Source organism: Oncorhynchus kisutch, unplaced genomic scaffold (assembly GCF_002021735.2).
Source record: "Oncorhynchus kisutch isolate 150728-3 unplaced genomic scaffold, Okis_V2 scaffold2681, whole genome shotgun sequence".
Taxonomy (NCBI): domain Eukaryota; kingdom Metazoa; phylum Chordata; class Actinopteri; order Salmoniformes; family Salmonidae; genus Oncorhynchus; species Oncorhynchus kisutch.
In genome coordinates, this window is record NW_022264626.1 from 411 (window position 1) to 26,009 (window position 25,599).

At 47.3% G+C, this 25,599-nt stretch overlaps 3 protein-coding genes and 1 long non-coding RNA gene across 15 annotated transcripts; 2 read left to right on the forward strand and 2 right to left on the reverse strand.

Annotated features, from left to right (window-relative positions):
* Window positions 1–1,204: 1,204 nt before the first annotated feature.
* On the reverse strand, window positions 1,205–3,063 carry LOC116370647 (uncharacterized). The gene is made up of 3 exons (XR_004208782.1): window positions 2,614–3,063; window positions 2,236–2,370; window positions 1,205–2,031 (listed from the first exon to the last, which is right to left on the reverse strand). It is a non-coding gene; the product is annotated as an uncharacterized LOC116370647 (long non-coding RNA).
* Window positions 3,064–4,264: 1,201 nt separating this feature from the next.
* LOC116370649 (serine/threonine-protein phosphatase 6 regulatory ankyrin repeat subunit A-like) lies at window positions 4,265–21,194 on the reverse strand. Of its 12 annotated transcripts, none has more exons than XR_004208784.1 (9): window positions 20,655–21,194; window positions 19,797–19,855; window positions 19,095–19,285; window positions 18,409–18,465; window positions 18,031–18,165; window positions 17,623–17,826; window positions 7,975–8,127; window positions 7,117–7,175; window positions 4,304–5,131 (listed from the first exon to the last, which is right to left on the reverse strand). XR_004208784.1 is itself a non-coding variant. In XM_031819848.1 (6 exons), the coding sequence occupies exons 1-4, from the start codon at window positions 20,722–20,724 to the stop codon at window positions 8,074–8,076; spliced, it is 387 nt and encodes a 128-aa protein (XP_031675708.1). In that variant the 5' UTR covers window positions 20,725–21,194; the 3' UTR covers window positions 6,470–6,605; window positions 7,117–7,175; window positions 7,975–8,073. The 12 variants fall into 12 exon arrangements, 5 of the variants coding, with proteins under 5 accessions (XP_031675708.1, XP_031675707.1, XP_031675709.1 ...); XR_004208786.1 differs by having other exon boundaries at window positions 4,304–4,711; window positions 4,928–5,131; window positions 18,031–18,465; XR_004208785.1 differs by having other exon boundaries at window positions 4,304–4,840; window positions 4,928–5,131; window positions 18,031–18,465.
* LOC116370648 (polysialoglycoprotein-like) lies at window positions 8,596–23,520 on the forward strand. Its single transcript, XM_031819845.1, has 7 exons — window positions 8,596–8,728; window positions 8,903–8,968; window positions 9,121–9,204; window positions 9,340–10,488; window positions 22,222–22,390; window positions 22,771–22,963; window positions 23,274–23,520. The coding sequence occupies exons 1-7, from the start codon at window positions 8,629–8,631 to the stop codon at window positions 23,430–23,432; spliced, it is 1,920 nt and encodes a 639-aa protein (XP_031675705.1). The 5' UTR covers window positions 8,596–8,628; the 3' UTR covers window positions 23,433–23,520.
* On the forward strand, window positions 21,276–22,222 carry LOC116370650 (polysialoglycoprotein-like). The gene is made up of 4 exons (XM_031819851.1): window positions 21,276–21,408; window positions 21,583–21,648; window positions 21,801–21,884; window positions 22,020–22,222. The coding sequence occupies exons 1-4, from the start codon at window positions 21,309–21,311 to the stop codon at window positions 22,202–22,204; spliced, it is 435 nt and encodes a 144-aa protein (XP_031675711.1). The 5' UTR covers window positions 21,276–21,308; the 3' UTR covers window positions 22,205–22,222.
* Window positions 23,521–25,599: the final 2,079 nt, after the last annotated feature.

Here is a 25,599-nt window from a genome sequence, read left to right on the forward strand (position 1 = left end):
GGGGGTGTCATCGGATGGGGCCACAGTGTCTCCTGACCCCTCCTGTCTCAGCCTCCAGTATTTATGCTGCAGTAGTTTATGTGTCGGGGGGCAAGGGTCAGTTTGTTATATCTGGAGTACTTCTCCTGTCCTATCCGGTGTCCTGTGTGAATTTAAGTATGCTCTCTCTAATTTTCTCTTTCTCTCTTTCTTTCTCTCTCTCTCTCGGAGGACCTGAGCCCTAGGACCATGCTTCAGGACTACCTGGCATGATGACTCCTTGCTGTCCCCAGTCCCCTGCCGTGCTGCTGCTCCAGTTTCAACTGTTCTGCCTGTGATTATTATTATTTGACCATGCTGGTCATTTATGAACATCTTGGCCATGTCTGTTATAATCTCCACACGGCACAGCCAGAAGAGGACTGGCCACCCCACATAGCCTGGTTCCACTCTAGGTTTCTTCCTAGGTTTTGGCCTTTCTAGGGAGTTTTTCCTAGCCACCGTGCTTCTACACCTGCATTGCTTGCTGTTTGGGGTTTTAGGCTGGGTTTCTGTACAGCACTTTGAGATATCAGCTGATGTACGAAGGGCTATATAAATACATTTGATGTTATTTTGATTTGACATGATGTGGAATGGGTTCTAGTTCATTTTAACTTGATGGTTGTGTAACTGAGTGTTTGGGGTTGGTACATGTGAGGATGTTGCTAGAATCGGGGTTAATGGTGTCAGTGCTAACTAATATCACGGTTGACAACTTGCATTTCAATTACTCTGCTGGGTGTCTACTAGTCTTCTCTCCTAACTGACTTGGTTTCCTATTAGTGAATACTTACATGTAAAACCAGCTCTCGTCGCTCATACAGGTGCCCCTACTCTCCTAACCTCCCCTCAGTAACTAACGAAGGCACAAAATGATGACATAAATATCACAAGAAAGAATACATTAATGAATCATTTACTTTCTAGAGGCCAAAGGACAGGTAGGTTTAATAATGTAATATGTCCCATCAAAAAGTCCTGTTGTTCACATACCAGCATCCTAAATGGCACTGCTTTTGACCAGAACCCTATGGACCCTGTTCAACAGTAGTGTACTATTCAGTATAGGGTTCCTTTTGGGATGCATTAAATCTTTACAATTACTCATCAGAGCAAATGCTACCATTTTTTTATTCCCACAGAGCCTGTGGGAATAAAAAAAGACATGAATGATTTTATAAAAATATTTGTTCATACAGAATGTATGATTTCCCCTCCTCCCACATGGATTACAGACAAGAGGCTAGGTGCGTTCTGACTGTCTTAGTGTGCGGATAAACATGACAATCACTCTCATGAAACTTAAATGAAACATCACTCCTTATGTCTTTTCTCAGCACAAACACTCAGCCCAATTTCTACAGTCAAAACAGGTTTTGAAAATGCTTCTTCCACATCTTTTGGTCCCTGTCTGTTTTGCTCTCAGTGAAGTGCTACTATCCCCTTGGACTACAGGTTATTGCCGTCATAAGGTGTGCGTCTGTCTGTTGGCCGGACACTTTCTACCGTTTAGGACCTTTGTGGGTAAAGGTAAAGATGGGGTATAGCAGCAGCAGTTCCTCTGAAGTGCAGTATCTGCTGGAAGGGAACCTGGTGGTATGAGAGGATGAGTGTGGGCCTGTTGTGCCTCCCCCTATCCCTCCCTCTTCTCTCTCTCTGTCTGAGGGACTCTTAAGGTTCCTGTGCGGACTGTCTCGGTTCGTGCCCTCCTGAAGCTGGCTGTGGTGATTTAAGACACGCTATGTTTATGTGTGTATTTGTTTGTGGCCTCTGGCCCACTTCGCTGTCCCTCTGTCCAGTACATACCGTTGTAGCAGGCCAAGTGTAGTGGCGTGTAGCCCTGGTTGTCTGTGATGACGGGGAGGGTCCACACTGACTGGGCGGTGTGTAGGAGCCACCCCAGTATCCCGATGTGTCCGGACGCCGCCACCAGGTGGACATGGCTCCGCCCCTTACCTTCCCGAACCAGGAAGCTGGCACTGTGCTGCACTCCTCGTGAAAAGTCACCGCCTAGGAGGAAGGGAAGGGAGGGGAGACAAGAATGGATTTGAATAATTTATAATCAATTAAATAATAAGGAATCATAATAGGTATATTTGGGCATAATTTATATTCCATGCTAGATCCCACACCAAAGCCATCCCTAGTATTTCAATGGCCCCATCCCTAGATCAGAACAAGCCTCCCCCTCTCTTTCTGTGTGTGAGCGCGTACAGCCAACTCTCCTCACAACCCTTCTGTGTAGAGCTGTTCTGTGCCATTTGTCTTTGGCTTCTACGCTTGCTCCCTTGTTGAACAGGGAGTACACACAGTCTGTGTCCGCTCAGCACCGACAGCATCAGAGGGGTTCTGATACACAAGACAACAGGTCATATTACAAACTGGTAGTAACCAGGCTGAGTCCCAAATGGCAACCTATTCCCTATATGGTACACTACTCTTGACCTGAGCCCATAGGACTTTGGTTTAAAGTACTGTACCAAGTAGGGTACAGGTTGCCATTTTGGATGCAGCCCCAGTTTCAAAATCTCTTTATTTCAGGAATTGTATCCAAAACCCAAGTGACTATTCCGTCTTGAATGTCCACTGTACTCTGGATGTCAGCATTTCCAATCAGCAAACGCAAACACTCCGAATGTCCGTTGGTTGCTAGAGGAAGATAAACAGAGAGGATATAACAATGTGAGATGATTGACCTTCAGTAGCTAGAGATGGAAAAACTGAGAAGATATAAGAATGTGAGATGATTGACCATTGGTAGCGAGAGGAGGATAAACAGAGAGAATATAAGAATGTCAGATGATTGACCATTGGTAGCTAGAGGAGGATCAACAAGAGGATATAAGAATGTCAGATGATTGACCATTGGTAGCTAGAGGAGGATCAACAGAGAGGATATGAGCAGATTGCTGGACGACTATAACCTTCACATGAACAGACAGATTTCAAGAACAGTGGTGTTGGTAGATGACATCCTCATGATGTTAACACAGCAGATAATAAAGAATTTTGGGGCTGAGGCCATTGAAGCCTGTCACTTGCTAGCTGTGTATATCCTTACTGTTTGGCCCTGTCCGGGGGTGTCATCGGATGGGGCCACAGTGTCTCCTGACCCCTCCTGTCTCAGCCTCCAGTATTTATGCTGCAGTAGTTTATGTGTCGGGGGGCAAGGGTCAGTTTGTTATATCTGGAGTACTTCTCCTGTCCTATCCGGTGTCCTGTGTGAATTTAAGTATGCTCTCTCTAATTTTCTCTTTCTCTCTTTCTTTCTCTCTCTCTCTCGGAGGACCTGAGCCCTAGGACCATGCTTCAGGACTACCTGGCATGATGACTCCTTGCTGTCCCCAGTCCACCTGGCCGTGCTGCTGCTCCAGTTTCAACTGTTCTGCCTGTGATTATTATTATTTGACCATGCTGGTCATTTATGAACATCTTGGCCATGTTCTGTTATAATCTCCACACGGCACAGCCAGAAGAGGACTGGCCACCCCACATAGCCTGGTTCCACTCTAGGTTTCTTCCTAGGTTTTGGCCTTTCTAGGGAGTTTTTCCTAGCCACCGTGCTTCTACACCTGCATTGCTTGCTGTTTGGGGTTTTAGGCTGGGTTTCTGTACAGCACTTTGAGATATCAGCTGATGTACGAAGGGCTATATAAATACATTTGATGTTATTTTGATTTGACATGATGTGGAATGGGTTCTAGTTCATTTTAACTTGATGGTTGTGTAACTGAGTGTTTGGGGTTGGTACATATGAGGATGTTGCTAGAATCGGGGTTAATGGTGTCAGTGCTAACTAATATCACGGTTGACAACTTGCATTTCAATTACTCTGCTGGGTGTCTACTAGTCTTCTCTCCTAACTGACTTGGTTTCCTATTAGTGAATACTTACATGTAAAACCAGCTCTCGTCGCTCATACAGGTGCCCCTACTCTCCTAACCTCCCCTCAGTAACTAACGAAGGCACAAAATGATGACATAAATATCACAAGAAAGAATACATTAATGAATCATTTACTTTCTAGAGGCCAAAGGACAGGTAGGTTTAATAATGTAATATGTCCCATCAAAAAGTCCTGTTGTTCACATACCAGCATCCTAAATGGCACTGCTTTTGACCAGAACCCTATGGACCCTGTTCAACAGTAGTGTACTATTCAGTATAGGGTTCCTTTTGGGATGCATTAAATCTTTACAATTACTCATCAGAGCAAATGCTACCATTTTTTTATTCCCACAGAGCCTGTGGGAATAAAAAAAGACATGAATGATTTTATAAAAATATTTGTTCATACAGAATGTATGATTTCCCCTCCTCCCACATGGATTACAGACAAGAGGCTAGGTGCGTTCTGACTGTCTTAGTGTGCGGATAAACATGACAATCACTCTCATGAAACTTAAATGAAACATCACTCCTTATGTCTTTTCTCAGCACAAACACTCAGCCCAATTTCTACAGTCAAAACAGGTTTTGAAAATGCTTCTTCCACATCTTTTGGTCCCTGTCTGTTTTGCTCTCAGTGAAGTGCTACTATCCCCTTGGACTACAGGTTATTGCCGTCATAAGGTGTGCGTCTGTCTGTTGGCCGGACACTTTCTACCGTTTAGGACCTTTGTGGGTAAAGGTAAAGATGGGGTATAGCAGCAGCAGTTCCTCTGAAGTCCAGTATCTGCTGGAAGGGAACCTGGTGGTATGAGAGGATGAGTGTGGGCCTGTTGTGCCTCCCCCTATCCCTCCCTCTTCTCTCTCTCTGTCTGAGGGACTCTTAAGGTTCCTGTGCGGACTGTCTCGGTTCGTGCCCTCCTGAAGCTGGCTGTGGTGATTTAAGACACGCTATGTTTATGTGTGTATTTGTTTGTGGCCTCTGGCCCACTTCGCTGTCCCTCTGTCCAGTACATACCGTTGTAGCAGGCCAAGTGTAGTGGCGTGTAGCCCTGGTTGTCTGTGATGACGGGGAGGGTCCACACTGACTGGGCGGTGTGTAGGAGCCACCCCAGTATCCCGATGTGTCCGGACGCCGCCACCAGGTGGACATGGCTCCGCCCCTTACCTTCCCGAACCAGGAAGCTGGCACTGTGCTGCACTCCTCGTGAAAAGTCACCGCCTAGGAGGAAGGGAAGGGAGGGGAGACAAGAATGGATTTGAATAATTTATAATCAATTAAATAATAAGGAATCATAATAGGTATATTTGGGCATAATTTATATTCCATGCTAGATCCCACACCAAAGCCATCCCTAGTATTTCAATGGCCCCATCCCTAGATCAGAACAAGCCTCCCCCTCTCTTTCTGTGTGTGAGCGCGTACAGCCAACTCTCCTCACAACCCTTCTGTGTAGAGCTGTTCTGTGCCATTTGTCTTTGGCTTCTACGCTTGCTCCCTTGTTGAACAGGGAGTACACACAGTCTGTGTCCGCTCAGCACCGACAGCATCAGAGGGGTTCTGATACACAAGACAACAGGTCATATTACAAACTGGTAGTAACCAGGCTGAGTCCCAAATGGCAACCTATTCCCTATATGGTACACTACTCTTGACCTGAGCCCATAGGACTTTGGTTTAAAGTACTGTACCAAGTAGGGTACAGGTTGCCATTTTGGATGCAGCCCCAGTTTCAAAATCTCTTTATTTCAGGAATTGTATCCAAAACCCAAGTGACTATTCCGTCTTGAATGTCCACTGTACTCTGGATGTCAGCATTTCCAATCAGCAAACGCAAACACTCCGAATGTCCGTTGGTTGCTAGAGGAAGATAAACAGAGAGGATATAACAATGTGAGATGATTGACCTTCAGTAGCTAGAGATGGAAAAACTGAGAAGATATAAGAATGTGAGATGATTGACCATTGGTAGCGAGAGGAGGATAAACAGAGAGAATATAAGAATGTCAGATGATTGACCATTGGTAGCTAGAGGAGGATCAACAAGAGGATATAAGAATGTCAGATGATTGACCATTGGTAGCTAGAGGAGGATCAACAGAGAGGATATGAGCAGATTGCTGGACGACTATAACCTTCACATGAACAGACAGATTTCAAGAACAGTGGTGTTGGTAGATGACATCCTCATGATGTTAACACAGCAGATAATAAAGAATTTTGGGGCTGAGGCCATTGAAGCCTGTCACTTGCTAGCTGTGTACCTGGCTCTGGATAGAAGTCTCCCCTGTGCACTGATCTAGGATCAGCTTACCCTCCCTAGATCCTCAATCATTAGTGGAGAACATGACAAAAAATGACCTTAGATCAGTGTCTCGTGGGCATTTTCACACGATACCATCCCTAGAGTGGACATAGTCGTCCTAGCAACATGACCAAACAAATGGCCATCTTGGTCAGGAAAACTTTTTAATTACAGAAGCTCTATGTGATATCCTTATGTCTACCTGCAGCGTGGATGGGGGTCCTCTTCAGAGTGAAGTCTTGGAGGATGGAGGCTTCCTGGTTGATGAGGACGTCAACACACTCCACAAGGCTTTTTAAGGCAGCCAGGTCCAGAGGGGTGCGCCCCTGGCTGTCCCTCACGTCTAGATCCAGCAGAGACTGAACCAGGACCTCCATAGCATGGTGGTGACTGTGGTACGCATGAATAGATATTCACTCTTAATATAATCAATGTCCTAGAGTAGACCAGTGGTACACCTGAACAGAAATACAGTGCTAGACCTCTAAAGTAGACCAGAGTCTTTCAATCGGGAGCCCATTTTTGCTCCTGCCCAGCATAAACATCGGAGGTTCCTGTCAAGCGTGGGATTGAGAAACAAACACTCTACTTCTCCTCTGAGGTTGATTAACTCAAATGGCAAAATAAGGAAATCATCCTCATCATCACTGTGTAGAATATGCATGTATTTTACACTAATCAGGAATAGATCGGAATATAGTGTGTGAGTCTGTCTGGACAGTCAACTTCCTGTGGAAAATCTACACCATGCTTGCATCCCAGATAGCACCCTATTCCCTATGTAGTGAACTACTTTTGATCAGGGCCTATAAGGATCTGATCAAACGTAGTGTACTAAATAGGGAATAGGGTGCCATTTGTCATATGGAGACCACTACAGGAGCAGGTAGGCTTTACTCACAGCGAGGTGTAGAGGGCTGATGGGAGCTCTGACATCAGATTCGTTCAGGATGTCTGTCCCTGAGGTTTCAATTAGTCGAGGAAAGAGAAGAACGGCCAGTTCAGACTTGGAAAAAGAACATCAAGAGTGACGATGCGTCCACGACAAACATGCAGCCACACCTTAAAACCTACTGTTGGGTTCTGAGAATATGAAATATACGAATTCATGTCACTGAGGGAGAGAGCTTAATGTATAACGTTTACATTATGTCAGGATATGTTTTTGTTAGCCATCAGGCATCCTATGGGTGGGATCCTCTGGGATGAGAAGAGACACAGTCTGGTACCAATCACCATGTCAGCCTTGAGTTGGGGAGGAGTGAGCACTTTGGGGTAGCGGTCAGGTCAGATGAAGTGAGGAAGAACAGATATCACTAAGGTTCTGTCTAGCAACAGAGATGCATTGACTGTTTAGATGTGTAGGAGGAGACTCAGCATAGGAGAGAGGATTAAATATCAGTGCTTGTGTGAATATGTTTTTTGTCTAATGCAGCTGTCTTGACCCTCTGGGAAGAATAAACTTGGTTCAAGCATTCATAGTGTCCGTCGAGTTTTTACTCTGAGAATTAGAACCTAACAGTTGGCACTGCGAGCAGGGTTCTCGAACGCTGTTGGATTTGGGTGTATTAGCAGTAGCAATAAAGAGAGGTTGGTTTTATGCCCTGTTGGGGTGGGGAACCATGACAGATTATGTGGAAATAGGAAGACAAGTGTGAATCATTTTGGTAATGTGTGTTATCAACAACAGTGATATTTGAACAGATTGGAGATGACTATCCATAACAATAAAATCCTTCATACAGTGAGGTTAGGTTACCATGCTTGTCCTGCCCCACAGCTGTAGACACAGCCTTCTCCAGGTCCTCAGACACTAGCTGGAGATCCATTACAGGATGTCTGTCACCTCACTGAGCCCCTATTGCAGGTTAGGGGTCACATCCACTTGAATGTCCTTCATATGACGAACCTCCTACAGAGCAAATGAGGAAAACATGATATATTAGGATTTATGTTAGTAGCAATAGAATATGGGAATTTTATCTCAACGCTACCTACAGCTATCATATTTATTTATGTATGTGATCTATGTAAATAAATAAATATATCACAGCTGTAAAACTGTGAAGGACTATAGGTGGAGGCCTACCCATTTCCCAGGAGCATTGTAAAACGTGGATTTGGGTACAGTGTTTATTTCCCCCTAATATCTTTGAAGATTACACCTAAAATAATTAGGCCTACTTCTTTCTACTGCTGATCTGAGACCATTAGGGTTAATCATTACAGATATAAATGCAATATATGGAGTAGAAAAGATTGCCTGCCCACCAACTTGATAAGAATCAACATGTGTTCTACATGGTCTATTTCTATCTGAACGTAACAACTCAATCAAGCTTGTTAATTGATCGTTAAGCCATGTTTGTCAGGTAAACGGTCATTAGTGGCCTATATAAGCCTCATACAGGCCATGGGAAGACATTACCTGTTGATAACACAGACTATTTTCATGATCATGGGAGGTGTGAGAGAATTGCTGCTCGTTGTGATGACTGTGGGGGTTGTCAAAGGTTGGTTCACTAATGTTTAAGGGATTTGTTTGGTAAATATGCTTAACTTTATAAGTTGGGTATTAATATTTGACTGTCTGTATCTTCCGCGTTGGTCATCTTTTATTCTTCACTGCTATTAATATATGTAGCTATTTTGTGTGAACTCAACTTCTGTCAACACTTTCTCCTCAGTTTCTTGTTACCCTGTTGGAAAGTCCCAGAAGCAAGATCAAGTCTCTCTGCAGAGGAGACTTGGAGGTAAGTGTTTCTTTCCACAACCCTTCTAGCTATGTTCTTTGTCACTGTCTATGGTGCTGCTGTGTTTGACACTCATTCAACAGCATAGAGTAACTCAGTCTAAATAATGTTGTCAAACCTTTTGCTTGTGTACCTAAACCTAAATTTTTCAGAGCTGTCATCAAATGACGTCTCCATTGTGCATGCCCTGGCCTTGCTCCGATCCATAGGGTCTGACGCGAAACAAACCAGAGAAGGTACGGCCTGAAACATATACTTTGAAAACTGTTGGCTTCATGTTGCTCAAAATTCGATTAGCAATTTGGCCTAGACTGTGTAGAACAGATGTGTTGCTGTAGAATACCCAACTGTTCCTTCTGTTTTTTCTGAAGAGTATTTAGAGACCAATGAAGTAGAATCCCAAGCTTCTCCAAACCATGGTAGTTCTCCGGCAAATGATGCCCTGTCCTCTGAGGAGAAGCTGAGGCACATGTCCTCTGACGACGCCACCTCTGAAGCTGCCACCGGCCCGTCCTCTGACGACCTCACCTCTGAAGCTGCCACCGGCCCGTCCGGCGACGACGCCACCTCTGAAGCTGCCACCGGCCCGTCCGGCGACGACGCCACCTCTGAAGCTGCCACCGGCCCGTCCGGCGACGACGCCACCTCTGAAGCTGCCACCGGCCCGTCCGGCGACGACGCCACCTCTGAAGCTGCCACCGGCCCGTCCGGCGACGACGCCACCTCTGAAGCTGCCACCGGCCCGTCCGGCGACGACGCCACCTCTGAAGCTGCCACCGGCCCGTCCGGCGACGACGCCACCTCTGAAGCTGCCACCGGCCCGTCCGGCGACGACGCCACCTCTGAAGCTGCCACCGGCCCGTCCGGCGACGACGCCACCTCTGAAGCTGCCACCGGCCCGTCCGGCGACGACGCCACCTCTGAAGCTGCCACCGGCCCGTCCGGCGACGACGCCACCTCTGAAGCTGCCACCGGCCCGTCCGGCGACGACGCCACCTCTGAAGCTGCCACCGGCCCGTCCGGCGACGACGCCACCTCTGAAGCTGCCACCGGCCCGTCCGGCGACGACGCCACCTCTGAAGCTGCCACCGGCCCGTCCGGCGACGACGCCACCTCTGAAGCTGCCACCGGCCCGTCCGGCGACGACGCCACCTCTGAAGCTGCCACCGGCCCGTCCGGCGACGACGCCACCTCTGAAGCTGCCACCGGCCCGTCCGGCGACGACGCCACCTCTGAAGCTGCCACCGGCCCGTCCGGCGACGACGCCACCTCTGAAGCTGCCACCGGCCCGTCCGGCGACGACGCCACCTCTGAAGCTGCCACCGGCCCGTCCGGCGACGACGCCACCTCTGAAGCTGCCACCGGCCCGTCCGGCGACGACGCCACCTCTGAAGCTGCCACCGGCCCGTCCGGCGACGACGCCACCTCTGAAGCTGCCACCGGCCCGTCCGGCGACGACGCCACCTCTGAGGCTGCCACCGGCCCGTCCGGCGACGACGCCACCTCTGAGGCTGCCACCGGCCCGTCCGGCGACGACGCCATGGATATCTGACGTGGGACATGCAATAGTTAACGGGTACTCTAGTCCAGTGTGTAACTGCATTTGCTTGTTTTGGCTCAAATAAACATTAACTGTAATACTTGTGTATTGTTTTGGTGGTTCCTACTTGGAGCTGAGGTCTATGACCTGACTTGAGTAACTGGGTTGATGGCAACATTTATTTTGCATTATATCCATGCGCCAGCAGTATTACTCTGACCCCTGTGTTTTAAATTACCATTTGACTTAAGCTACATTTGCTCAGTGTTGGTCCATTTATGCTAGTAGCATCACATGATACCTCAAACAGCATTTTGACGCCATTTCCGGTCACAACTTGCAGACTTGTTTACGTGTTGCTGTGTGTTTTGTTGCCTACTTTGCTACATGACAACTTTACGGTTTTTACTTTATAATTACCGTTTATATTTTTGGTTTTTCCCCTCGTGTCAGGGTTGCGTCAATTCGAATCTGGTATCAGGAAAAATATAAAAATGAGGCACCGACGTATGCTATGTATTTTTTATTAGCTAAGCAGTAAGTGGTAAATGCAATTTTCGTATATACGGGCTCTCTGTCCCACCTCGCAGGGCAAAACAGAACTGACTTGTTCCTGACAAAGATATTTAATATACTCTGACAGAAGTAGTTCCTGCTTCCGAGCCGGCCTGTCAGAGTAGAGACTAGGCTGGGTGAGTCTAAACCACGCCCAATCGTTGATTGTTGGCGCAGAGGCTGGTCCCAGCCCTCTAAGCGCTTCAGCGGTCAGTCGTTGTAGCTGTGTAGATATGCAGTTATCAGGCACCTGGCTCCTGTTATCTAACAAGACTGTTCTCGCAACACTACGTTCTGAATGTGCCCCCCCCAACTCATTGCACAGGTCCGGCCTTCATGTTATGTATTTTTCCATCATGAGAAAGGCCCATGGCCCTGAAACTGTTAACAAGGGTTCAAGTCAGCTATGTTGCATAACACATACATCCACACAAGCCAACAGCAGATAATATTAAATCACATATGGTAACGGGCTATAGTGCATAACACAGAATACTCCGGACGCTTTATCTGGACATGGTTCGTCAGGACCTCCAACAGCCGAAGCTAAGTAACATTAACATGATGCCTTCTAATTGCAGTCGCTGTACTCATACAGGAGAACGATCGCCTTACGGTGAGGATACAACTGTGCTACAAGCCCAGCTTCAGACGCAATCGTTAGGCAAGGGTAATTTCTGTGTAGGAAAGGATGAAACAGCGTCTGTGCCACCAGTAAGTACAGATAGTAACGTTAGTATAAATCCCCTCGCACGGTCCCCGCAGCCGGACAACTTTCTCACGGTTTCTGGAGGGTAATGCTGTAGGAATGCTCAACCGGTGTCGCTCATTCAGCCGACAAACTTTCAACCGGTTTTCCCCATTAAGCAACGAGTCGGAGTCAGAGGCCGAGCCTTCTCTTGTCTCTACTCCTCCCGTTACGGGGTCTGAGACGCCGAAGCTTCCCACCATTAGCTCTGACAAATTGAAAACTCTCGTCATTGGCGACTCCATTACCCGCAGTATTAGACTTAAAACGAATCATCCAGCGATCATACACTGTTTACCAGGCGGCAGGGCAACCGACGTTAAGGCTAATCTGAAGATGGTGCTGGCTAAAGCTCAAACTGGCGAGTATAGAGATATTGTTATCCACGTCGGCACCAACGATATTAGGATGAAACAGTCAGAGATCACCACATAGCTTCAGCGTGTAAATCAGCTAGAAAGATGTGTCGGCATTGAGTAATTGTCTCTGGCCCCCTCCCAGTTAGGGGGAGTGATGAGCTCTACAGCAGAGTCTCACAACTCAATCGCTGGATGAAAACTGGTTTCTGCCCCTCCCAAAAGATAGAATTTTGTATATAATTGGCCCTCTTTCTGGGACTCACCCACAAACAGGACCAAGCCTGACCTGCGGAGGAGTGACGGACTCCATCCTAGCTGGAGGGGTGCTCTCATCTTATCTACCAACATAGACAGGGCTCTAACTCCTCTAGCACCACAATGAAATAGGGTGCAGGCCAGGCAGCAGGCTGTTAGCCAGTCTGCCACTAGCACAGTCAGTGGAGTCAGCTCAGCTATCTCCATTGAGACCGTGTCTGTGCCTCGACCTAGGTTGGACAAAACTAAACGTGGCGGTGTTCGCCTTAGCAATCTCACTAGGATAAAGACCTCCTCCATTCCTGTCATTATTGAAAGAGATCATGATACCTCACATCTCAAAATAGGGCTACTTAATGTCATATCCCTTACTTCAAAGGCAATTATAGTCAATGAACTGATCATAATCTTGATGTGATTGGCCTGATTGAAACATGGCTTTAGCCTGATGAATTTACTGTGTTAAATGAGGCCTCACCTCCTGGCTACACTAGTGACCATATCCCTCGTGCATCCCGCGGAGGTGTTGCTAACATTTACGATAGCAAATTGAAATGTACAAACAAACAAAAAAGACGTTTTCATCTTTTGAGCTTCTAGTCATGAAATCTATGTAGCCTACTTCAAATTTTTGGTGACTTTAATATTGACATGGAAAAGTCCACAGACCCATTCCAAAAGGCTTTCATCATCGACTCAGTGGGTTTTGTCCAACATGTCTCTGGACCTACTCACTGTCACAGTCATACTCTGGGCCTAGTTTTGTCCCATGGGATAAATGTTGTGGATCTTAATGTTTTTCCTCATAATCCTGGACTATCGGACCACCATTTTATTACATTTGCAATTGCAACAAATAATCTGCTCAGACCGCAACCAAGGAACATCAAAAGTCATGCTATAAATTCACAGATGACACAAAGATTATTTGATGTCCTTCCAGACTCCCTCTGTCTACCCAAGGACGCCAGAGGACAAAAATCAGTTAACCACCTAACTGAGGAACTCAATTTAACCTTGCGCAATACCCTAGATGCAGTTGCAACCCTAAAAACTAAAAACATTTCTCATAAGAAACTAGCTCCCTGGCATATAGAAAATACCCGAGCTCTGAAGCAAGCTTCCAGAAAATTGGAACGGAAATGACGCCACACCAAACTGGAAGTCTTCCGACTAGCTTGGAAAGACAGTACCGTGCAGTATCGAAGAGCCCTTGCTGCTGCTCGATCATCCTATTTTTCCAACTTAATTGAGGAAAATAAGAACAATCCGAAATTCCTTTTTGATACTGTCGCAAAGCAAAGCTAACTACAAAGCAGCATTCCCCAAGAGAGGATGGCTTTCACCTCAGCAGTAATAAATTCATGAACCTCTTTGAGGAAAAGATGATTATTAGAAAGCAAATTACGGACTCCTCTTTAAATCTGCGTATTCCTTCAAAGCTCATTTGTCCTGAGTCTGCACAACTCTGCCAGGACCTAGGATCAAGAGAGACACTCAAGTGTTTTAGTACTATATCTCTTGACACAACGATGAAAATGATCATGGCCTCTAAACCTTCAAGATCCATACTGGACCCTATTCCAACTAAACTACTGAAAGAGCTGCTTCCTGTGCTTGGCCCTCCTATGTTGAACATAATAAACAGATCTCTATCCACCGGATGTGTACCAAACTCACTAAAAGTGGCAGTAATAAAGCCTCTCTTGAAAAAGCCAAACCTTGACCCAGAAAATATAAAAAACTATCGGCCTATATCGAATCTTCCATTCCTCTCAACATTTTTAGAAAAGGCTGTTGCGCAGCAACTCACTGCCTTCCTGAAGACAAACAATGTATACGAAATGCTTCAGTCTGGTTTTAGACCCCATCATAGCACTGAGACTGCACTTGTGAAGGTGGTAAATGACCTTTTAATGGCATCAGACCGGGGCTCTGCATCTGTTCTCGTGCTCCTAGACCTTAGTGCTGCTTTTGATACCATCGATCACCACATTCTTTTGGAGAGATTGGAAACCCAAATTGGTCCATACGGACAAGTTCTGGCCTGGTTTAGATCTTATCTGTCGGAAAGATATCAGTTTGTCTCTCTGAATTGTTTGTCCTCTGACAAATCAACTGTAAATTTCGATGTTCCTCAAGGTTCCGTTTTTAGGACCACGATTGATTTCACTATATATTTTACCTCTTGGGGATGTCATTCGAAAACATAATGTTAACTTTCACTGCTATGCAGATGACACACAGCTGAACATTTCAATGAAACATGGTGAAGCCACAAAATTGCCCTCGCTAGAAGCATGTGTTTCAGACATAAGGAAGTGGATGGCTGCAAACTTTCTACTTTTAAACTCGGACAAAACAGAGATGCTTGTTCTAGGTCCCAAGAAACAAAGAGATCTTCTGTTGAATCTGACAATTAATCTTAATGGCTGTACAGTCGTCTCAAATAAAACTGCGAAGGCCCTCGGCGTTACTCTGGACCCTGATCTCTCTTTTGAAGAACATATCAAGACTGTTTCAAGGACAGCTTTTTTCCATCTACGTAACATTGCAAAAATCTAACTTTCTGTCCAAAAATGATGCCGAAAAATGTATCCATGCTTTTGTCACTTCTAGGTTAGACTACTGCAATGCACTACTGCTCTACTTTCCGGCTACCCGGATAAAGCACTAAATAAACTTCAGTTAGTGCTAAATAGGATCCTGACTAGAACCCCAAAAATATATCATATTACTCCAGTGCTAGCCTCCCTACACTGGCCTCCTGTCAAGGCAAGGGCTGATTTCAAGGTTTTACTGCTATCTCTCTGATTTGGTCCTGCCATACATACCTACACGGTCACAAGACGCAGGCCTCCTAATCGTCCCTAGAATTTCTAAGCAAACAGCTGGAGGCAGGGCTTTCTCCTATAGAGCTCCATTTTTATGGAATGGTCTGCCTACCCATGTGAGAGACGCAAACCCGGTCTCAACCTTCTCTTCAGTGGGTCATATGATGGAGTGTAGTCTGGCCCAGGAGTGTGAAGGTGAACGGAAAGGCTCTGGAGCAACGAACCGCCCTTGCTGTCTCTGCCTGGCCGGCTCCCCTCTTTCCACTGGGATTCTCTGCCTCTAACCCTATTAACAGGGGCTGAGTTACTGGCTTACTAGGGCTCTTTCATACCGTGCCTAGGAGGGGTGATGTGATCTTCCTGTCTGGGTTGGCGCCCTCCCTTGGGTTGTGCCGTGGCGGAGATCTTTGTGGGCTACACTCGGGCCTTGTCTCAGGATGGTAAGTTGGTGGTTGAAGATATCCCTCTAGTGGTGTGGGGGCTGTGCTTTGGCAAAGTGGGTGGGGTTATATCCTTACTGTTTGGCCCTGTCCGGGGGTGTCATCGGATGGGGCCACAGTGTCTCCTGACCCCTCCTGTCTCAGCCTCCAGTATTTATGCTGCAGTAGTTTATGTGTCGGGGGGCAAGGGTCAGTTTGTTATATCTGGAGTACTTCTCCTGTCCTATCCGGTGTCCTGTGTGAATTTAAGTATGCTCTCTCTAATTTTCTCTTTCTCTCTTTCTTTCTCTCTCTCTCTCGGAGGACCTGAGCCCTAGGACCATGCTTCAGGACTACCTGGCATGATGACTCCTTGCTGTCCCCAGTCCACCTGGCCGTGCTGCTGCTCCAGTTTCAACTGTTCTGCCTGTGATTATTATTATTTGACCATGCTGGTCATTTATGAACATCTTGGCCATGTTCTGTTATAATCTCCACACGGCACAGCCAGAAGAGGACTGGCCACCCCACATAGCCTGGTTCCACTCTAGGTTTCTTCCTAGGTTTTGGCCTTTCTAGGGAGTTTTTCCTAGCCACCGTGCTTCTACACCTGCATTGCTTGCTGTTTGGGGTTTTAGGCTGGGTTTCTGTACAGCACTTTGAGATATCAGCTGATGTACGAAGGGCTATATAAATACATTTGATGTTATTTTGATTTGACATGATGTGGAATGGGTTCTAGTTCATTTTAACTTGATGGTTGTGTAACTGAGTGTTTGGGGTTGGTACATATGAGGATGTTGCTAGAATCGGGGTTAATGGTGTCAGTGCTAACTAATATCACGGTTGACAACTTGCATTTCAATTACTCTGCTGGGTGTCTACTAGTCTTCTCTCCTAACTGACTTGGTTTCCTATTAGTGAATACTTACATGTAAAACCAGCTCTCGTCGCTCATACAGGTGCCCCTACTCTCCTAACCTCCCCTCAGTAACTAACGAAGGCACAAAATGATGACATAAATATCACAAGAAAGAATACATTAATGAATCATTTACTTTCTAGAGGCCAAAGGACAGGTAGGTTTAATAATGTAATATGTCCCATCAAAAAGTCCTGTTGTTCACATACCAGCATCCTAAATGGCACTGCTTTTGACCAGAACCCTATGGACCCTGTTCAACAGTAGTGTACTATTCAGTATAGGGTTCCTTTTGGGATGCATTAAATCTTTACAATTACTCATCAGAGCAAATGCTACCATTTTTTTATTCCCACAGAGCCTGTGGGAATAAAAAAAGACATGAATGATTTTATAAAAATATTTGTTCATACAGAATGTATGATTTCCCCTCCTCCCACATGGATTACAGACAAGAGGCTAGGTGCGTTCTGACTGTCTTAGTGTGCGGATAAACATGACAATCACTCTCATGAAACTTAAATGAAACATCACTCCTTATGTCTTTTCTCAGCACAAACACTCAGCCCAATTTCTACAGTCAAAACAGGTTTTGAAAATGCTTCTTCCACATCTTTTGGTCCCTGTCTGTTTTGCTCTCAGTGAAGTGCTACTATCCCCTTGGACTACAGGTTATTGCCGTCATAAGGTGTGCGTCTGTCTGTTGGCCGGACACTTTCTACCGTTTAGGACCTTTGTGGGTAAAGGTAAAGATGGGGTATAGCAGCAGCAGTTCCTCTGAAGTGCAGTATCTGCTGGAAGGGAACCTGGTGGTATGAGAGGATGAGTGTGGGCCTGTTGTGCCTCCCCCTATCCCTCCCTCTTCTCTCTCTCTGTCTGAGGGACTCTTAAGGTTCCTGTGCGGACTGTCTCGGTTCGTGCCCTCCTGAAGCTGGCTGTGGTGATTTAAGACACGCTATGTTTATGTGTGTATTTGTTTGTGGCCTCTGGCCCACTTCGCTGTCCCTCTGTCCAGTACATACCGTTGTAGCAGGCCAAGTGTAGTGGCGTGTAGCCCTGGTTGTCTGTGATGACGGGGAGGGTCCACACTGACTGGGCGGTGTGTAGGAGCCACCCCAGTATCCCGATGTGTCCGGACGCCGCCACCAGGTGGACATGGCTCCGCCCCTTACCTTCCCGAACCAGGAAGCTGGCACTGTGCTGCACTCCTCGTGAAAAGTCACCGCCTAGGAGGAAGGGAAGGGAGGGGAGACAAGAATGGATTTGAATAATTTATAATCAATTAAATAATAAGGAATCATAATAGGTATATTTGGGCATAATTTATATTCCATGCTAGATCCCACACCAAAGCCATCCCTAGTATTTCAATGGCCCCATCCCTAGATCAGAACAAGCCTCCCCCTCTCTTTCTGTGTGTGAGCGCGTACAGCCAACTCTCCTCACAACCCTTCTGTGTAGAGCTGTTCTGTGCCATTTGTCTTTGGCTTCTACGCTTGCTCCCTTGTTGAACAGGGAGTACACACAGTCTGTGTCCGCTCAGCACCGACAGCATCAGAGGGGTTCTGATACACAAGACAACAGGTCATATTACAAACTGGTAGTAACCAGGCTGAGTCCCAAATGGCAACCTATTCCCTATATGGTACACTACTCTTGACCTGAGCCCATAGGACTTTGGTTTAAAGTACTGTACCAAGTAGGGTACAGGTTGCCATTTTGGATGCAGCCCCAGTTTCAAAATCTCTTTATTTCAGGAATTGTATCCAAAACCCAAGTGACTATTCCGTCTTGAATGTCCACTGTACTCTGGATGTCAGCATTTCCAATCAGCAAACGCAAACACTCCGAATGTCCGTTGGTTGCTAGAGGAAGATAAACAGAGAGGATATAACAATGTGAGATGATTGACCTTCAGTAGCTAGAGATGGAAAAACTGAGAAGATATAAGAATGTGAGATGATTGACCATTGGTAGCGAGAGGAGGATAAACAGAGAGAATATAAGAATGTCAGATGATTGACCATTGGTAGCTAGAGGAGGATCAACAAGAGGATATAAGAATGTCAGATGATTGACCATTGGTAGCTAGAGGAGGATCAACAGAGAGGATATGAGCAGATTGCTGGACGACTATAACCTTCACATGAACAGACAGATTTCAAGAACAGTGGTGTTGGTAGATGACATCCTCATGATGTTAACACAGCAGATAATAAAGAATTTTGGGGCTGAGGCCATTGAAGCCTGTCACTTGCTAGCTGTGTACCTGGCTCTGGATAGAAGTCTCCCCTGTGCACTGATCTAGGATCAGCTTACCCTCCCTAGATCCTCAATCATTAGTGGAGAACATGGGCATGTCTCGTGGGCATTTTCACACGATACCATCCCTAGAGTGGACATAGTCGTCCTAGCAACATGACCAAACAAATGGCCATCTTGGTCAGGAAAACTTTTTAATTACAGAAGCTCTATGTGATATCCTTATGTCTACCTGCAGCGTGGATGGGGGTCCTCTTCAGAGTGAAGTCTTTAACCAGGATGGAGGCTTCCTGGTTGATGAGGACGTCAACACACTCCACAAGGCTTTTTAAGGCAGCCAGGTCCAGAGGGGTGCGCCCCTGGCTGTCCCTCACGTCTAGATCCAGCAGAGACTGAACCAGGACCTCCATAGCATGGTGGTGACTGTGGTACGCATGAATAGATATTCACTCTTAATATAATCAATGTCCTAGAGTAGACCAGTGGTACACCTGAACAGAAATACAGTGCTAGACCTCTAAAGTAGACCAGAGTCTTTCAATCGGGAGCCCATTTTTGCTCCTGCCCAGCATAAACATCGGAGGTTCCTGTCAAGCGTGGGATTGAGAAACAAACACTCTACTTCTCCTCTGAGGTTGATTAACTCAAATGGCAAAATAAGGAAATCATCCTCATCATCACTGTGTAGAATATGCATGTATTTTACACTAATCAGGAATAGATCGGAATATAGTGTGTGAGTCTGTCTGGACAGTCAACTTCCTGTGGAAAATCTACACCATGCTTGCATCCCAGATAGCACCCTATTCCCTATGTAGTGAACTACTTTTGATCAGGGCCTATAAGGATCTGATCAAACGTAGTGTACTAAATAGGGAATAGGGTGCCATTTGTCATATGGAGACCACTACAGGAGCAGGTAGGCTTTACTCACAGCGAGGTGTAGAGGGCTGATGGGAGCTCTGACATCAGATTCGTTCAGGATGTCTGTCCCTGAGGTTTCAATTAGTCGAGGAAAGAGAAGAACGGCCAGTTCAGACTTGGAAAAAGAACATCAAGAGTGACGATGCGTCCACGACAAACATGCAGCCACACCTTAAAACCTACTGTTGGGTTCTGAGAATATGAAATCTACGAATTCATGTCACTGAGGGAGAGAGCTTAATGTATAACGTTTACATTATGTCAGGATATGTTTTTGTTAGCCATCAGGCATCCTATGGGTGGGATCCTCTGGGATGAGAAGAGACACAGTCTGGTACCAATCACCATGTCAGCCTTGAGTTGGGGAGGAGTGAGCACTTTGGGGTAGCGGTCAGGTCAGATGAAGTGAGGAAGAACAGATATCACTAAGGTTCTGTCTAGCAACAGAGATGCATTGACTGTTTAGATGTGTAGGAGGAGACTCAGCATAGGAGAGAGGATTAAATATCAGTGCTTGTGTGAATATGTTTTTTGTCTAATGCAGCTGTCTTGACCCTCTGGGAAGAATAAACTTGGTTCAAGCATTCATAGTGTCCGTCGAGTTTTTACTCTGAGAATTAGAACCTAACAGTTGGCACTGCGAGCAGGGTTCTCGAACGCTGTTGGATTTGGGTGTATTAGCAGTAGCAATAAAGAGAGGTTGGTTTTATGCCCTGTTGGGGTGGGGAACCATGACAGATTATGTGGAAATAGGAAGACAAGTGTGAATCATTTTGGTAATGTGTGTTATCAACAACAGTGATATTTGAACAGATTGGAGATGACTATCCATAACAATAAAATCCTTCATACAGTGAGGTTAGGTTACCATGCTTGTCCTGCCCCACAGCTGTAGACACAGCCTTCTCCAGGTCCTCAGACACTAGCTGGAGATCCATTACAGGATGTCTGTCACCTCACTGAGCCCCTATTGCAGGTTAGGGGTCACATCCACTTGAATGTCCTTCATATGACGAACCTCCTACAGAGCAAATGAGGAAAACATGATATATTAGGATTTATGTTAGTAGCAATAGAATATGGGAATTTTATCTCAACGCTACCTACAGCTATCATATTTATTTATGTATGTGATCTATGTAAATAAATAAATATATCACAGCTGTAAAACTGTGAAGGACTATAGGTGGAGGCCTACCCATTTCCCAGGAGCATTGTAAAACGTGGATTTGGGTACAGTGTTTATTTCCCCCTAATATCTTTGAAGATTACACCTAAAATAATTAGGCCTACTTCTTTCTACTGCTGATCTGAGACCATTAGGGTTAATCATTACAGATATAAATGCAATATATGGAGTAGAAAAGATTGCCTGCCCACCAACTTGATAAGAATCAACATGTGTTCTACATGGTCTATTTCTATCTGAACGTAACAACTCAATCAAGCTTGTTAATTGATCGTTAAGCCATGTTTGTCAGGTAAACGGTCATTAGTGGCCTATATAAGCCTCATACAGGCCATGGGAAGACATTACCTGTTGATAACACAGACTATTTTCATGATCATGGGAGGTGTGAGAGAATTGCTGCTCGTTGTGATGACTGTGGGGGTTGTCAAAGGTTGGTTCACTAATGTTTAAGGGATTTGTTTGGTAAATATGCTTAACTTTATAAGTTGGGTATTAATATTTGACTGTCTGTATCTTCCGCGTTGGTCATCTTTTATTCTTCACTGCTATTAATATATGTAGCTATTTTGTGTGAACTCAACTTCTGTCAACACTTTCTCCTCAGTTTCTTGTTACCCTGTTGGAAAGTCCCAGAAGCAAGATCAAGTCTCTCTGCAGAGGAGACTTGGAGGTAAGTGTTTCTTTCCACAACCCTTCTAGCTATGTTCTTTGTCACTGTCTATGGTGCTGCTGTGTTTGACACTCATTCAACAGCATAGAGTAACTCAGTCTAAATAATGTTGTCAAACCTTTTGCTTGTGTACCTAAACCTAAATTTTTCAGAGCTGTCATCAAATGACGTCTCCATTGTGCATGCCCTGGCCTTGCTCCGATCCATAGGGTCTGACGCGAAACAAACCAGAGAAGGTACGGCCTGAAACATATACTTTGAAAACTGTTGGCTTCATGTTGCTCAAAATTCGATTAGCAATTTGGCCTAGACTGTGTAGAACAGATGTGTTGCTGTAGAATACCCAACTGTTCCTTTTGTTTTTTCTCAAGAGTATTTAGAGACCAATGAAGTAGAATCCCAAGCTTCTCCAAACCATGGTAGTTCTCCGGCAAATGATGCCCTGTCCTCTGAGGAGAAGCTGAGGCACATGTCCTCTGACGACGCCACCTCTGAAGCTGCCACCGGCCCGTCCGCTGACGACGCCACCTCTGAAGCTGCCACCGGCCCGTCCTGACGACGCCACCTCTGAAGCTGCCACCGGCCCGTCCGGCGACGACGCCACCTCTGAAGCTGCCACCGGCCCGTCCGGCGACGACGCCACCTCTGAAGCTGCCACCGGCCCGTCCGGCGACGACGCCACCTCTGAAGCTGCCACCGGCCCGTCCGGCGACGACGCCACCTCTGAAGCTGCCACCGGCCCGTCCGGCGACGACGCCACCTCTGAAGCTGCCACCGGCCCCGTCCGGCGACGACGCCACCTCTGAAGCTGCCACCGGCCCGTCCGGCGACGACGCCACCTCTGAAGCTGCACCGGCCCGTCCGGCGACGACGCCACCTCTGAAGCTGCCACCGGCCCGTCCGGCGACGACGCCACCTCTGAAAGCTGCCACCGGCCCGTCCGGCGACGACGACGCCACCTCTGAAGCTGCCACCGGCCCGTCCGGCGACGACGCCACCTCTGAAGCTGCCACCGGCCCGTCCGGCGACGACGCCACCTCTGAAGCTGCCACGGCCCGTCCGGCGACGACGCCACCTCTGAAGCTGCCACCGGCCCGTCCGGCGACGACGCCACCTCTGAAGCTGCACCGGCCCGTCCGGCGACGACGCCACCTCTGAAGCTGCCACCGGCCCGTCCGGCGACGACGCCACCTCTGAAGCTGCCACCGGCCCGTCCGGCGACGACGCCACCTCTGAAGCTGCCACCGGCCCGTCCGGCGACGACGCCACCTCTGAAGCTGCCACCGGCCCGTCCGGCGACGACGCCACCTCTGAAGCTGCCACCGGCCCCGTCCGGCGACGACGCCACCTCTGAAGCTGCCACCGGCCCGTCCGGCGACGACGCCACCTCTGAAGCTGCCACGGCCCGTCGGCGACGACGCACCCTCTGAAGCTGCCACCGGCCCGTCCGGCGACGACGCCACCTCTGAAGCTGCCACCGGCCCGTCCGGCGACGACGCCACCTCTGAAGCTGCCACCGGCCCGTCCGGCGACGACGCCACCTCTGAAGCTGCCACCGGCCCGTCCGGCGACGACGCCACCTCTGAAGCTGCCACCGGCCCGTCCGCGACGACGCCACCTCTGAGGCTGCCACCGGCCCGTCCGGCGACGACGCCACCTCTGAGGCTGCCACCGGCCCGTCCGGCGACGACGCCACCTCTGAGGCTGCCACCGGCCCGTCCGGCGACGACGCCACCTCTGAGGCTGCCACCGGCCCGTCCGGCGACGACGCCATGGATATCTGACGTGGGACATGCAATAGTTAACGGGTACTCTAGTCCAGTGTGTAACTGCATTTGCTTGTTTTGGCTCAAATAAACATTAACTGTAATACTTGTGTATTGTTTTGGTGGTTCCTACTTGGAGCTGAGGTCTATGACCTGACTTGAGTAACTGGGTTGATGGCAACATTTATTTTGCATTATATCCATGCGCCAGCAGTATTACTCTGACCCCTGTGTTTTAAATTACCATTTGACTTAAGCTACATTTGCTCAGTGTTGGTCCATTTATGCTAGTAGCATCACATGATACCTCACACAGCATTTTGACGCCATTTCCGGTCACAACTTGCAGACTTGTTTACGTGTTGCTGTGTGTTTTGTTGCCTACTTTGCTACATGACAACTTTACGGTTTTTACTTTATAATTACCGTTTATATTTTTGGTTTTTCCCCTCGTGTCAGGGTTGCGTCAATTCGAATCTGGTATCAGGAAAAATATAAAAATGAGGCACCGACGTATGCTATGTATTTTTTATTAGCTAAGCAGTAAGTGGTAAATGCAATTTTCGTATATACGGGCTCTCTGTCCCACCTCGCAGGGCAAAACAGAACTGACTTGTTCCTGACAAAGATATTTAATATACTCTGACAGAAGTAGTTCCTGCTTCCGAGCCGGCCTGTCAGAGTAGAGACTAGGCTGGGTGAGTCTAAACCACGCCCAATCGTTGATTGTTGGCGCAGAGGCTGGTCCCAGCCCTCTAAGCGCTTCAGCGGTCAGTCGTTGTAGCTGTGTAGATATGCAGTTATCAGGCACCTGGCTCCTGTTATCTAACAAGACTGTTCTCGCAACACTACGTTCTGAATGTGCCCCCCCCAACTCATTGCACAGGTCCGGCCTTCATGTTATGTATTTTTCCATCATGAGAAAGGCCCATGGCCCTGAAACTGTTAACAAGGGTTCAAGTCAGCTATGTTGCATAACACATACATACATCCACACAAGCCAACAGCAGATAATATTAAATCACATATGGTAACGGGCTATAGTGCATAACACAGAATCCTCATACTCCGGACGCTTTATCTGGACATGGTTCGTCAGGACCTCCAACAGCCGAAGCTAAGTAACATTAACATGATGCCTTCTAATTGCAGTCGCTGTACTCATACAGGAGAACGATCGCCTTACGGTGAGGATACAACTGTGCTACAAGCCCAGCTTCAGACGCAATCGTTAGGCAAGGGTAATTTCTGTGTAGGAAAGGATGAAACAGCGTCTGTGCCACCAGTAAGTACAGATAGTAACGTTAGTATAAATCCCCTCGCACGGTCCCCGCAGCCGGACAACTTTCTCACGGTTTCTGGAGGGTAATGCTGTAGGAATGCTCAACCGGTGTCGCTCATTCAGCCGACAAACTTTCAACCGGTTTTCCCCATTAAGCAACGAGTCGGAGTCAGAGGCCGAGCCTTCTCTTGTCTCTACTCCTCCCGTTACGGGGTCTGAGACGCCGAAGCTTCCCACCATTAGCTCTGACAAATTGAAAACTCTCGTCATTGGCGACTCCATTACCCGCAGTATTAGACTTAAAACGAATCATCCAGCGATCATACACTGTTTACCAGGCGGCAGGGCAACCGACGTTAAGGCTAATCTGAAGATGGTGCTGGCTAAAGCTCAAACTGGCGAGTATAGAGATATTGTTATCCACGTCGGCACCAACGATATTAGGATGAAACAGTCAGAGATCACCACATAGCTTCAGCGTGTAAATCAGCTAGAAAGATGTGTCGGCATTGAGTAATTGTCTCTGGCCCCCTCCCAGTTAGGGGGAGTGATGAGCTCTACAGCAGAGTCTCACAACTCAATCGCTGGATGAAAACTGGTTCTGCCCCTCCCAAAAGATAGAATTTGTATATAATTGGCCCTCTTTCTGGGACTCACCCACAAACAGGACCAAGCCTGACCTGCGGAGGGAGTGACGGACTCCATCCTAGCTGGAGGGGTGCTCTCATCTTATCTACCAACATAGACAGGGCTCTAACTCCTCTATGCACCACAATGAAATAGGGTGGCAGGCCAGGCAGCAGGCCTGTTAGCCAGTCTGCCACTAGCACAGTCAGTGTAGTCAGCTCAGCTATCTCCATTGAGACCTGTGTCTGGTGCCTCGACCTAGGTTGGACAAAACTA